This window comes from Anopheles funestus, chromosome 2RL, assembly GCF_943734845.2.
Source record: "Anopheles funestus chromosome 2RL, idAnoFuneDA-416_04, whole genome shotgun sequence".
Taxonomy (NCBI): domain Eukaryota; kingdom Metazoa; phylum Arthropoda; class Insecta; order Diptera; family Culicidae; genus Anopheles; species Anopheles funestus.
In genome coordinates this window covers 3837918-3851266 of record NC_064598.1, presented here as the reverse complement: position 1 = coordinate 3851266, position 13349 = coordinate 3837918, and the positions used below count along the sequence as shown (strand labels likewise).

General features: G+C 42.1%; 3 protein-coding genes across 10 annotated transcripts in view; 2 read left to right on the top strand and 1 right to left on the bottom strand.

The window, feature by feature from the left end:
- The first annotated feature begins 98 nt into the window (after positions 1–98).
- LOC125774788 (protein penguin) lies at positions 99–2581 on the top strand. Its single transcript, XM_049445021.1, has 3 exons — positions 99–1720; positions 1793–2004; positions 2147–2581. Exons 1-3 carry the CDS (start codon positions 226–228, stop codon positions 2495–2497), a joined length of 2058 nt encoding a protein of 685 aa, XP_049300978.1. The 5' UTR covers positions 99–225; the 3' UTR covers positions 2498–2581.
- Positions 2582–2590: 9 nt separating this feature from the next.
- Positions 2591–3544, bottom strand: LOC125774811 (putative peptidyl-prolyl cis-trans isomerase dodo). Its single transcript, XM_049445052.1, has 3 exons — positions 3241–3544; positions 3090–3172; positions 2591–3016 (listed from the first exon to the last, which is right to left on the bottom strand). Exons 1-3 carry the CDS (start codon positions 3299–3301, stop codon positions 2675–2677), a joined length of 486 nt encoding a protein of 161 aa, XP_049301009.1. The 5' UTR covers positions 3302–3544; the 3' UTR covers positions 2591–2674.
- Positions 3545–3859: 315 nt separating this feature from the next.
- LOC125774778 (dedicator of cytokinesis protein 1) overlaps positions 3860–13349 on the top strand; it is a 32807-nt gene continuing 23317 nt past the window's right edge. For 6 of the 8 annotated variants that reach the window (XR_007421120.1, XM_049444991.1, XM_049444990.1 and 3 more), the window contains exon 1: positions 3861–4475. Coding sequence is in view for 5 of the 8 variants with exons in the window: in XM_049444991.1 (XP_049300948.1) it covers positions 4433–4475 (43 nt within the window). In the remaining 3 variants the exon portion in view is untranslated. Of the gene's footprint in view, positions 4476–13349 lie in introns of all 8 variants that reach the window. The other 2 variants (XR_007421119.1, XR_007421118.1) reach the window with 1 other exon arrangement.

Here is a 13349-nt window from a genome sequence, read left to right as displayed (position 1 = left end):
TTTTCAAAAGAAGAATGGTTCAAAACATTTTTTTTTCAATTGTTTATCGTTGTGCGAAACTGATCTAAAACCGTATCTAAAGCTGACAGTTCGGCACGGTGGCATGCCAATGCGCTGTCATCGTGCAGTGCAGCACAAGAAAACGTGTTTTTGTTGATTACAACCGCTAGAAACCGCATTTATTTGTAAAAAGGGAATTTAACTCGAGAATACTAGTGTAGAATTATGATTCAAACAAAGAAACGATCTGTATCTGCGTCCGAAAACGGTACATCCGTTTCCGGATCGGACAAACCGGTCAAAAAAGTTAAGAAAAACGTCGTCAGCAAACCGGTGGACAAACCGAAAGCGAAAACACTGAAGAAGGACAGTGTGGTAAAGCCGAGTTTGAGCAAACCTAAAGGGAAATTTCAGAAGAAAACTATCGCTGAAAAGCCGGGCGAGAAGGTTGAGAAAAAACCATTCGTTGCAAATACGCCAGAATCGAAAAAGGAGTACTGGAATGGATTGAAGGCAAAGCAGAAGGAGCTTCGGCAGCAGCGTCGACAGAACAAATCGAAGGAACTGTACGAGCTCAGCGTGAGTGCAAAGAAAATTTACGAAAAGTTGAAACGTAAGACGGCCGAAAACAAGGAGGAACTTGTGCAAAAGCTCCACGAACTTCTGGGCCAGCAGAACGCTTACGCGAAGATAGCCACCTCGCACGATACCGCACGCGTCATCCAGTGCATGATCAAGAATGCATCGGAAGAGATACGGGATCAAATCGCAACCAGTCTAATGCCTACCTTGGTCGATCTGGCTACGTCAAAGTATGGTCACCATTGTGTTAGCAGCTTGTTCAAGAACGGTTCGAAGCCGCTATGGGCCCGTGTCGTAAACGCCATCATTAAGGACGTTCTGAAGCTGGTTAATCACACGTTTTCCAGCGCGATCGTAGACACGGCGTACAATGAGTACGCAACAAACGAGCAGCGTAGCTTCATGCGTCAACCCTTCTACTCTGAACTGTTCAAGCTGGACAAGGATCGTACCGTGCAAACGATGAAGGACTGCTGGAAATCGAACACATATATGAAGACGAATGTGGTATCAACAGTGAAAGCACATTTACTGCAGGCGGCAAACAAGAAGCTCACGGACAATAGTTTGCTGCATGCACTGCTGGCGGAATTTCTGGAAGAAGCAGGCAGCACGGAACGATCGGAAGTGATCGAACTGTATCTGCCACTGTTGGCGTCCATTTCAAGCACACGGGACGGCACTGGTGCAGCGATTTACTGCTTCCTGCACTCGGTCGTGAAAGATCGTCGAGCCGCACTAAAAGCCATGAAGCCGTACATCGAAAAGCTGTCAATACACGAGCATGGTCACCGGTTGATTATGTGCATACTGAACTGCTACGATGATACGGTTACACTGGGCAAGCAGGTGATCAATCCCATAATGGAACAGATAGAAACGATTGTTGGAAGCGGTGAATGGGGCCGGAAGGTAGTCGGTTGGATGTTCTCTCCGGAAGACAAGGATTTGCTACACCCGAGCCAAATCGAGCTGTTGAACGGATACCTAGAGCACAGCAAGAAGGACAAGGAAATACGCCGCAAAGAGGTGTTGGCTGCAGCCAAGGACAGCTTCTGCACGAAGCTGGAAAGCAATCCTACCTTTTGGTTGCGTGGTGGTCACACAGCCCTGTTGACTTCGGCTATACTGAAAAACCGTAAGTTGATGCATTGATCCGAATGAGTAAAATGTGACACATATTTAATGAAGCACCATTTCTATCTTGTAGTCCAAGGAGAAGAATTAGCCCGTCTGCATCGTGCCCTAGCAAAGGTGGTATGCGACCCCGATTGGAAAGTGCACGAGAATGAAATCAATCTTGATGGGTCAATTCTTTCGTTAGAGGCAGACAAAAAGCCAAAAGAAAACGTTAAACCGGCAACGGCGGGAACAGAGCGAAAGATAAAGAAAATCAAAAAAAGCCCATTTGAGGAGGAGAAAGTAAGTTTCGGGTTGATTTTATTGCTTTTCTGGTTCGATACTGGCATAATGTAAAAGTCCTGTGTCGCATGGCACACAGGACGACCGTTTGGCATGTTCTTACATTTACGTATTGTGGTTTTGTTTTGTTATTGCTCCACAGGCAGCATCCCGAGAGAAGCAACTGGCCGCTAATCCGTTGATTAACGGCACCGAGCATGCAGGCCTACACATTGCGCTGAAGAAAATGATCAAGCAAGATCAGGAAAAGCGACAGCTTGCCGGTGAAGACGTCTCACAGTTTGGGCTAGCGATCGTAGAGGAACTGACCGTGGAGCAAACGTCAACGTGGATTACCCAGAATCGCACTTCGTTCTTATTGTTGCTAGTTTTCGAAAATTCCACCGAGGAAGTGCAGCAAATGTTGAGAAAAAAGCTCGTGCCACTCAAGCAGGAACTAAAAGCCCAGAAACACACTGGCGCTAAACTGTTGGCGGAGAAACTGAAGTTGTAGCATGGAAAGTACACGATGCCCAGCAGGATGTGCATGATATAAACGGAAAAGTAAATACTTATATAAATGGATACGAAATGAAAAGATGTTCGCTTGTTATTGTGTTTTTATGCTTTGTTCCTTCCAACTTTTCATGTCGCCCGAGCGCATGGAACAATACCATACCAGATTAGCTGTCTATTTTAACCGAAGTATCAAATGAACGCCCGAATCCGTGTCGACAATATCGGACATATCACCCACTTTCAGCGCAAACGCAGCATCTTCGAAGGGTTTCTGCATCATGCCTCGCTTAAACATGCCCAAATCGCCACCGCGTTTGGCCGAGCTGCAGTCCGAGTATCGCTGTGCCAACTCCTGTAGCGTGGATTCGTTGGATTGAATTTTTTTGCGGTATGATTCAAGAATTTCGATTGCTTCTTCCTTGTCACGCGTGATGTTTTCCTCTCGCCACGAGCTTGGCCGCCGGGATTTGTTATGTTTTACGAGCAGATGTGCACACTGCACCTCGTGTGGTTCCTGCAGGAAAAGATGAACAGGAATCCATTACAACCCGCGATCTGGGACTGCACACCACACCACGCACACTTACGTTAGTATTAGCCGGTTCCGCGGGTGCAGTAGGAGGGTCCCACTGGGATTCTTTGGTGTACACATTAAGATAATAAGTCATCCCTGCAAGAGAACAATACGTGGTTAAGTTTGTTTGCTCTTAATTGTTCTTTTCGTTCGGATCCGCAAACCTGTGGAACGGCTGGTACGCTTTTCCCATCCTTCCGGGACCGTTTCCTGACTATCCGACATGTTTACACCGCAAATTGGTTTACGAATGCTTCTGCGCGTCTATATTTCACACTTTTCGCCACCAGAAGCACTACAATAAATTGGGTACAATGAAAATTGTAACACGAAAGTATGCTTGAACTAGAACTTGGGGATTTTCTCTGAATTTTCTAATTCTCTTTCAAGGATGCGTGGATTTGCAACAATAATTTTGACAACCACGATACAGGCCAGTACCCTAGCGACAGTTTGTAACTCAATTTTATGCCTTGCCCTGAGAGCAAGTGAGATTGTGAGATCTGCTCTGGAAATGGTAACTTATATTCCTCTTATCTGCTCTAAGTGCTTATCGATAAAATGTAAAAAAAATTTAAAATAAGATCATTATTACAACTCATACTACCAACCAATTATGTATAAGTGTTGCAAAATTTCGTCAAAAGTTTGATCGCGAAAGATGGATCGCTTTAGACCAGCTGAGCATGAGCATGAGAAAGGTAACTCAGAAACGCTCACAACGTGAGATACAATTTGTTTATTGGGTAGCTGCTTTGCGCTGTCAAACGGGAATCCAAGCCGAAGGAAACGCAAAGCAACGTCAAAAGCAATTGTCAGTTCGTCGCGAGCGGGTGTGTGTCCTCTGTGTCCGTAAGTTCCTCCCCCAGAGTTATGCTGCGGGAGGCCCGGTTGTTTTTTTGCATTTTTATATCGCCCGCTAATGTACGATCAACGAGTGTATAAACTAATGTGGATGCAATGATGAAAGAGCCTGTACTACACTATTCAACTAATGTGCTGCAGTTGTGCTATTGTTTCGTGCAGTGGTGTGAATAATAATTGTGTAGGTGTGTATTTGTGAGTGTGTGCGTATGTTTGCAAGTTTGCATTTTACCGAATTATGCTCCGAATGTTTTGCATAGAATGAGCAAAGTTATTAGAAGAAAAAAGTATATAAGCAAATAAAAGTGCAACAAAGTGGGAAGCGCATTTAGATGTAAAGCAATGAAAATACGCAAATAAGTGCGAGATGAGCATTCAAAAGCATGCAGAGTGAAGTGTGACAACAAAAGGTTAAAAAATAATACTGATAAAAGTAGTGTTACCCTTCGGCAAGGGCTGTTAACCAGAATCACTATCACTACCCATATCAGGATGACGGTCTGGAGTCGAGTTCCGTCTGTTTTTCTCGCTGTCGGTAAGTACAAACAGTACAAGTGTTTTGAATAATGAATTCCCCCGATAAACCAGAAAAAATGGGGGTAAAAAACCATAACTCGATGGTTTCCGATTGTTTCCCTTTTGCATGCTACAATATGAGAAACGCAAACATAAACACACCCACTTGTGGTATAGTCCAGCCAGCCAGCATTGTTCACTGCATAAGGCAACAGGGAAGGGTCCCTGGTCGCGAAAAGGGCGATGGCATTGAATAATAAACAAAGTATAGTAGCAACAGCAAGCACTAAATAATGACCGGAAAGAACCGAATGGAGGGAAATATTCTGCAAAGTCAATGTTTCGTACGTTAAATTAAAAGTGGAAAAGCGATGGGAGAAAACATAAACATCTCAATCGAAGACGAGCAAAAGGAAAAGAAAAAGCACGTTAAATAAAGCACCGGAGTAAACGGAGAATAAAAGTATGATAAATAAAACCACAATACCCTAAAGAAGGCACTAAACGTAACAAAAGTTGCTGGGACAATCCTAATTTTCCTTCTCGATCTTGATGTTAAATTGTGAAAACAGTTATGAATCGTACGTTAACGAAAGGAAGATGCTTTAATGATGCTGAACAGATCAAACGAATCAAAAAGAATAATCGATCGATAGCCCTTTTCGGATTGATCTTTGCTTCGAACGTTCTCGAGCGCACGATTGGAAGCAAATTGTCTTACTCATAGTAGTCGCGTGCTGATGATTTCATGTTTCTTCATCGAACTGTTGTGAGTGGTAGTGGTAGTAGGCTACCCTGGGTTCGCTAATTGTTGCCATCGCAATTGCGTTTATCCTCCGAGCGTGCTGCAGCACTTGGTGGATGGTGTTGGTGGTCGTTTTTATGTAATGTACTGATTGCTGGATGGATCAGCATCCGTCCGTCCGAAATCTATTGTACCTGCACAATTAATAGCCAGAAGGTGCAATAACTACGCGTTTACGTATGTGTTTTTTAATGTACTGCTTTTGCAAGCGCGCAAATCGCAGATACTCTCCACCCTATCTTCCTATCATCCATTCGAAGGTATCGCGCACGAACAAGCAGCGCAACCACCGCCGTCGAATCGCGTTACTATGTGCGTGCGCGCGCGATCGACTTCACAACCACTAGCAGCAGCAGCACCGTCAACGAAGCAGGCGACGTTCAAGTGCCATCACGTAGAACAGGTTTTTTTCTTCCTCCCTGTTTGCCCCATGCCCAAGAATATAGCAAGGGATGCGCAAAGGGGTTGTGACTCGGTATCGTACCGATTGTACGATTTTTTTTCTTGTTTTGTTTTCACCCACTGACTGTTGCTGAAGATAGTAAATTCCTTCGACAAATCGGGAGCTTCATCCGGTCTGAAACGCTTTTGTTTGTAAACAAAGGCAATGCATGCGTATATTCTATGCTGCTCGTGGACACACGTTACAAGAAATCGGTGATTTAACGGACGAAAGCAACATAATGTTATAAAAACAAATTTTGAACAGAACAGAATAAAAACATTTTTTTCCGCAGGGTCAAAAATATCAAGATTTTGAACAAAAATCCCGTGAGAAACTCATATGCTCTGAGGAAAAATTCTAATTTTTCACATTCCTCTTTCTTCCCGGCTTTTTCCCGCTCGTCCTTTCCCGAAGTGGACGAAGACAAACGCATGAGAAACTCGCCGATAATTGCAGTTAGGTCCTTTTTCCCACCTATTGCGCCTTTTTCCTTTTTTTGTGGTATTTTCTATCGTCTTTAAATGTTTAAATCCCTACGGCTGGGAACCGGCCATCCAGCTGGTTGCAGGCGGAATTATTCCAAAGTGTTTTGTTGCTCGTGTGGTCTTATTGGGTATGTTTCGTCTTGCTGTGTTCGTTTGTTTTTTCAAGGATCTTTTTTTGGCATTTGTTCGACTTTTGGTAGAGAAACTCAATTAAAGACACACTATTTACGTTGATAATAAGTATTTATTGGATTTAGGTGTTATTTACAAAAATAACAAAAAAATCCACCTAGCCAAAGGATTAATCTTTGTGCCATTTTTAATTTAAAATACTATACAAAACCCCAATCCGGTTAGGAAAACCCGTCTTGGCCGATGGCGTTAATAATATGCTAGACAAACTGCACGACTCATGTCACTAAAGTTTATTACCATTCTCGGTACATAAATTTTTCTTCTAAAACGAAACGGACCACCAAAGACCCTGTCCCAGACGAAATGAGCGATACACGCGCACGGGGCGATGAAATGTCAAGTTTAATTGAATTATTACAACATTCCACAGCACTCTGTGCTCTCTCCCACATATATCGGCACACAGCCTCACATAATCATTCTTAGTCGTCGTTTTCAACCATCTCCATGTGACGAATGTGGCCTCCCTTACTTCGGCCGATTGTTGTCTGCCGATGAAGCGACACATTCTAGATTCCTCTCGAATTGTGTTTGATGAAGCGTTTTTAATTTGTTTGTCTTTTACATCCCTTCCCTGCAAGAAGCGTTCGTATTTGAGGTGGCAAACTCTCGCAGTGCTGCAAAAAATGCATCAACTCAATCGGATGAAATTCCATGAAAGAAAACCCTAGAGCAACGTTTCCCCTACGTTTTCTTATCAAATGGTTTACCGTTTCGGGCTAAAGAATTTGTCACTGTAAAATATCGCCGAAACCGAAGACGCAGACAGGAAACAACATAACAAAACAAAAATGTTAAAATAACAAACCGAATCATCACAAATTAAAAAAAAAACCTATCATCAGATCATTACTCTTGACTGATTAGCCGTAGCAGTTTGGTCGCGATCGCTTCTTGGCGTGACCTGCCAGTGACCCTTCTTGGTTTCTTGGTTTAGTCGGCGGCGTACGATCATGGTTGCTTTGAACCATCATCCCTATCAAAGGTACTGGAGTAAAATTTGTATGTTGAAACTTCTCGACTCTTGCCGATGTCTGACAAAGACAACAAAAAAATGTTAATCATCAACATCAAAGCATTCCCTTTCTTTTCGTCGTAAATGAGGTTAAATCCGACTGTGTGTCCATTTGGTGCCCTGTCGATCAGTTGCAAAACTTTGTGACTCATTATTTACTTTCTTTTCTGCGCTTTAGTAACTCGCGTACGAAGAAGAAATCACAAGTCGCGAGTTATGAATCATATACGGCGAGTGAAATGTGACCAACATTAATGCTAACTGGCGCAATGTTTTGATAAAAAAATAAAACATAATTGCAGTCAAAGTGCACCTGATGGGTATGGACGGACTTGGAACTTTTGCCAACAAATATTCACCTTCACAAACATTCAATACCATAGTAACAACCGGTTGGACTGATGCAAGAAAAGGGGAAGTTTTGTTTTTTTGTGTCTCCATAGCAACCACCAAAAAAGAAGTTTTGTTTTTGATCGCTTCGGGATCGACAAAATGTTCGATTAAACAAAACTATTTTATTGGAATATGGTGTTTTATTTTTGGGTAACTTTTAGATTAATTTTATACAATTTTGTTACATTTCTCACGTGTCAACACAATGCACTTTTAACAAATGCCCCAATTTGTGCGTCATATACTTTATCCACAACAGTGTATTGTAGCATAAAGTGGACAATTTCGCATAACGCATTTTCCCAACCCCAACTACCCAACTGCCCTGAATGTGCTCGGACGAAAAGGAGTTAAGTTTTTGCAGCTTATACCTTCATGATTAACCGCTGAATTGTTCACCCGCTGACCCGTTTCTATGTTGCTGCGTGCAATCATGCTATGCAATAACGCTGCGAGAAGGTCGTCGTCCCAAGCGCACAAATGCATCGGGTCGAGAAAAGGAAAAGCTCCCATTCCCACACGATGCTGCATGCAACTGCATTGAAATCGAAAGGCAATCGTCAACCGGAGGCAGCATGCACTTCTAAAGATCTGGGCCTCATAAAAGATGGTTGTTTCACTCGGCGGGAGAGCATCGCCGAACCGAACAAACACACGTTTGAAGGACTTGCCGTGCCGGCAAAGCAAAACATTTCATCCATCAATCCCCGGGGTATGACCCTATACCGCATCACGGAACCGATGGCTTACTCGGGTTTGAACATTTGATGAATCAGTGATGAACTTGAAATGTGGAAAAGTAACACGAATCATCCATCCATCGGTTTTTTTTTTGCTGCCGACCATCGTTGTTCCATTTCACCATCGTCATCACACCATCAGTGGCTGACCTTAATACAAAGGGGGTCCGTGATAGACTTCTTATTTTTTTCCAGCAAGAGAATTCCTCCTCTTCGTATAATTGGCACTTTTAGCAGCATTTGCAATTATTTTGACTTTTTACAATTATTTTTCCCCCCTTTTCATTGATGGCTTTATGCGATGACCTTCTCGAGAAGCAAAAGTGTCAGCAAATGGAATTTGTTAAATTTGTCATTTTTTAGACTTTTTAACTAAAGGCGTCCCCCGAGTTACGACTGTATTTGGGACCGAAAAAAGAACCCGAAGCAAGGCGTAAGGCGAAATCGTCGTAAATCGAGAATACATCGTTTATAACCATACGTAGAGAGTCGAAAGCTTTATTTAAATATTCTAGAGGAAAAAGTAATCTAGAAATCGTTTTGAATAGTATATTAATTCATCTTTCCAATATCTATTCAATATTTCCTTCAAATATTTATCGAGAACGTATCAGTTTATTCCAACAATTCAATTTTTATATTCAGTGAAGATCATGATTTTTTAACGGTTGCCGGTGAAAATTAAAAAAAACTGACAATTTGAGCAAAATAACAACTCTCAACTGTCAAGATCAAAATCGTCGTATCGGCGAAACGTCGTATCTCGAGGGGGTCGTAACTCGGGGGACCGTCTGTATTTACCAATATTGCGTATACCAGCTTCGGATAGGATTTTGTACGAATCCTGTCTTGTGTCGCCTGTCGCCAATACAACTCAACCAACGGCTCGTGTCTGGTAGTGCTTGATTAATTCTGGTATTGATTAAATCGCTACCATAGTATTGGTATCGCCTTGAACCAAAACACTGTATATTGCAAAAAGACATAAAATAACCCTTTACACGGAATGGGGTGTATAATGTTTCCTTATCTTCCATGAAAAATACCTTCTGTTTTGTCCGCAAACACTCACAAATCGATTTATTCCTTCGTCCGATAACGTTCGAAAATCTTTCTGACCACTGATAAACACAAGATAAGATAGAGTGTAACAAAGGGAATACGCACACGTACGCTTGCTGTAGCAGAAAGGAACTTGGGATGGAAGTTTGGAAACGAAATGAAATTCTCTGCATAAAATGGCAAACGAATTCGGTTTTGATGCATGAATCCAAAAAACGGGAATGTTGGCGTGGTTCTTTTAATTAAAAAGAGTTGCTCTACCCACAAATCATTGTATGTCTGTGTGTGGTAGTGAGTTTTGGAATCAGAATGTTTACAATCATCATCAAATTTCGCCATGTCAGCCACTTTACACTGTCGCTCGGTAAGGGTTGCTGGCTGGTCAAGAAATGCAGTTGTACGATCAGGAGAGAGAGAGGATCGTCACTTTAAGGCTCAATTGATTTAATCGGGAACCAGTTTATATACTTTTCGACCCCATTTGTTTTCACTACATACACTCTTGGGTGAAAAACAGAAAAAAAAACAATTTCATGTCTTTCTTTTCTGTGGGGATGGGTTGGACTTTTTAATTCAATAATTGTCGGCGAACATTTAATCAGCTTTTGCGTAGGAGCGGATCGTGCCCTATGTACGAAGTGAGCTACTTCTCACTCTTTTCGCTCGGTATTGAAATATTTCACAATTTTTATTTTGTGCTAGTCTGCAAGTTGTTGGTCATAAGTCATTTATCAACAAATTCCAATCGATTAGTAGCCATCGAATTTAATGTTCATAATCCAGATCGTTCAAAAACTCGATCGTGGCACAAGTGCAAGTGAATCGGCGAAAGATTATTCTTTAATTTGCCTACTGTGTATTTTACCATCTGCCGGCCAATCTGTACAGCAAAACCTGAAGGAAGAAAGCAAACAACACGCACCATATTGTGCTTACCATAAGATAATGCCATTAAAACGGAGCAACTCGACCCGTTCCTATCAATCGTTTGCCAGACCTCCGGCAGCTTTATGTTCCGCTAGTGGTGAAGGATGCCATAATGGTCAATGCACTCTCGCTGGCCAATCTTAGCCAGTGTTCACGCATGAAATCCGGACACCGGAACCGGCCTCATCCACGTTCCCCACACACTTGCCCACATACAACTGCGTGCGTAATCATGCGTCTGTTTGGGTACGCCCGAGCCACATGTGCGCCGGAGCAGACGGGATCTCCCCGATAGTTGCACTTCCTTTTCGGGTACTATGGTTGGCTCACATTCTCTGGGCACAGAGAGCAGAAATAAGGTCTGGAACTGTTGCAGATACTGCTGAAGCACACTATCAGTGTTTGCATAATAGGCTGATGAAAACAGAATCCGTTAGAGAATGCATCATTCTGTCTGCCGTTGTGCCGGGTGTGTGGCAAGGAAATGGAAAAATAAAGTATGGAAAAGCATGCAACATGTGTGCTTCCTACCGGAACTCTCCTCAAAATGCAACCACGTGTTGCGCGTTTGTTTTCTACTCCGTATGAGCTCGTCTTATGTGCATTTACATTCAATTCGGCGTAGTAAATCGGTTTTATTCTTCTTATATTTTACGATAAAATTCATGAGTTTAGTAAGTTTTGTCTCTGAAATTCCCAAACTGATAGGTCGAAACAGCATCGAGGTGAATAATGCTACGATAAACTTCTTCATTTTGCCTTTTACACGCAAATGATTTTTTTATCGTTCATATAATGTTTGACGTATTATTAAACGCCATAATGTGTTGTTCACAAATTTCCATCAAAACAAACGCGTTGAGAAATTAGCTTCAAAATCAGGAGAAAAAACTGAATCGCGCCTCGAACCGATGGCACTGCCCGAGATGATGAAAGGAGAGCGAAAGCCATGATCTAACGAAACAATCACGATCGAGCTGCTGTTGATCGTTATGTGATCGCGAATTGTACATACCCACCACAACACACCCCACTAGGAAAGTGGATGCGCTGGGTTCGGGCTCTGGGTGCATTATGAAATGATGTATTGATTATATCGTGCCGCATTTTTCCAATTTGTCCGGGTTTTGGGACGGCTTTTTGGGCCAGTTGTTGTTTCCCCTGTTCGTGCGGTCTTTGTCTGGTCCCAAACGGCGGGAAGTAATTTTTGCCAGAAACGAGTTCATTTTGTGCACGTCCAGAATGAAATGTTTCCGGTCGTTTCCGGACGACCGGCGCCGACTTTAGCTAACAAAAAAGAAGAGGAAAAGCATTTATGCTCTCGGCAAATATGATGAGCTAAAATGCAGATGGTCATGTACTGATAAGATTGGATATTGCTGCCGTTAGAAGTTGCCTTTTTAAAGATATAAAAAATAATAAAACTTTGTCCCGACGTTCCTAATATATTTTGCAACTTTATAGTATGTAACAACCTTGATTTAATTAATGATCATTATTATTCTCTCATCGTACAACGCACAGAAAATATTCTGCTGACAGCACGCTAGATCATCTTGCATTCCTTGTCCCATTCAGCAGTCATTTAGAACCCGAATTTGTATCACTGTGTCTTCTGCTCAACCTTTCCACTTGTCATCGCGTTTCGTTGGTGTATGTGTAAAGTAATTTTAACCTCCTTGATATTGGGTCGAACGATCACGGCGCAGTTATGGTGCCATGAAAGTGAAAACTGTCATCGTTTGGTCGCTCTCTGCCCCTTGTTAGACCGTTGAAAAGACGCTGCTTAACGTTGGTGTGAAGAACATTCGTCATTTGATAGTTGCAGCGGCATCGCTAAATGAAACATGTTGAATCGCCCCCAAAAAAAGCACATTCATGTGGTTTAAGGATTCCTATAACCAAGCGGCAGAGAAGAAGGTGGCAGAGAAAACATCAAGCTGTATTTCTTTACATTTTTTGGTTTTTTTTCGACCACCGTAACATGGTTGTTGAGGATGGAGTTTTTTGTTTTGTTTCATGTATGAACATCCGTCTCGCAGTGAACAAGAAGCATTTCGTACAGCATTGGTTTGTGGCGAAAGGATGTGTTGAAGGATTAATATATTATGGTGTCTGTCGCAAGACGTTGCCCTTCGTTTGTTAACCACCGAAACACCCAAGTCAGGGGGAGAAAAGATTTTAGAAATCATAAAGAAAAGAAAACGACTCAAACATGCGCATCCGGAATGTCAGACTCAACATTCACGTACCATGCTTTAATAGAGATGAGTCAGTGTACACTGAAAAGTCACTGCAGCATTTAATATGATACGCAGGCTTGTCAAACTCATTTGCCTGTACAACATTATTGAAACATTTTTTGTTTATCAAATATATTTATTTGTTTACAGATATCATTAAATCAGTTCTTAAATTTGCATACCGTAGCTTGTCTTCCAGTTCCATAATCGTTGTTTGTTTGTTTTATCATAAAAAAATTACTTATCATAAGAAACTTTACAGTAAAACAACCTCAGAGAATTGAATGAATCGTTGGAAGTACTTAGTGGAACTTCGTGCAAAACTTGTTGTGCTTTACCCTTTCCTCAATATCGACCAACAATTAAAAGACGTTGAAGGGCGTTGTCAATATAAAATTTCTGATAGCGGGACGGCCTTCCGTTTCTCAATGTCTTTTCGCGCGAGTCACCCAATGATTTTTTCTATAATTTGATATACTGCTTTGGTTTAATATCAGGTTGCTTACGAGGGCTGAGCTGCCGGTGTGCACCATATCTGTAATTCTGCCATAATTCAACAAACGCTTCTTTGCGTGTTGTACGA

Coding starts and splice junctions, on each gene's coding strand:
- LOC125774788 (XM_049445021.1), top strand. CDS start 226: ATGATTCAAACAAAGAAACGATCTGTATCTGCGTCCGAAAACGGTACA. Junction 1,721..1,792: donor TTCGGCTATACTGAAAAACC/GTAAGTTGATGC, acceptor TCTATCTTGTAG/TCCAAGGAGAAGAATTAGCC. Junction 2,005..2,146: donor GCCCATTTGAGGAGGAGAAA/GTAAGTTTCGGG, acceptor ATTGCTCCACAG/GCAGCATCCCGAGAGAAGCA.
- LOC125774811 (XM_049445052.1), bottom strand. CDS start 3,301: ATGTCGGATAGTCAGGAAACGGTCCCGGAAGGATGGGAAAAGCGTACC. Junction 3,173..3,240: donor GCGTACCAGCCGTTCCACAG/GTTTGCGGATCC, acceptor GTTCTCTTGCAG/GGATGACTTATTATCTTAAT. Junction 3,017..3,089: donor CGGAACCGGCTAATACTAAC/GTAAGTGTGCGT, acceptor CTTTTCCTGCAG/GAACCACACGAGGTGCAGTG.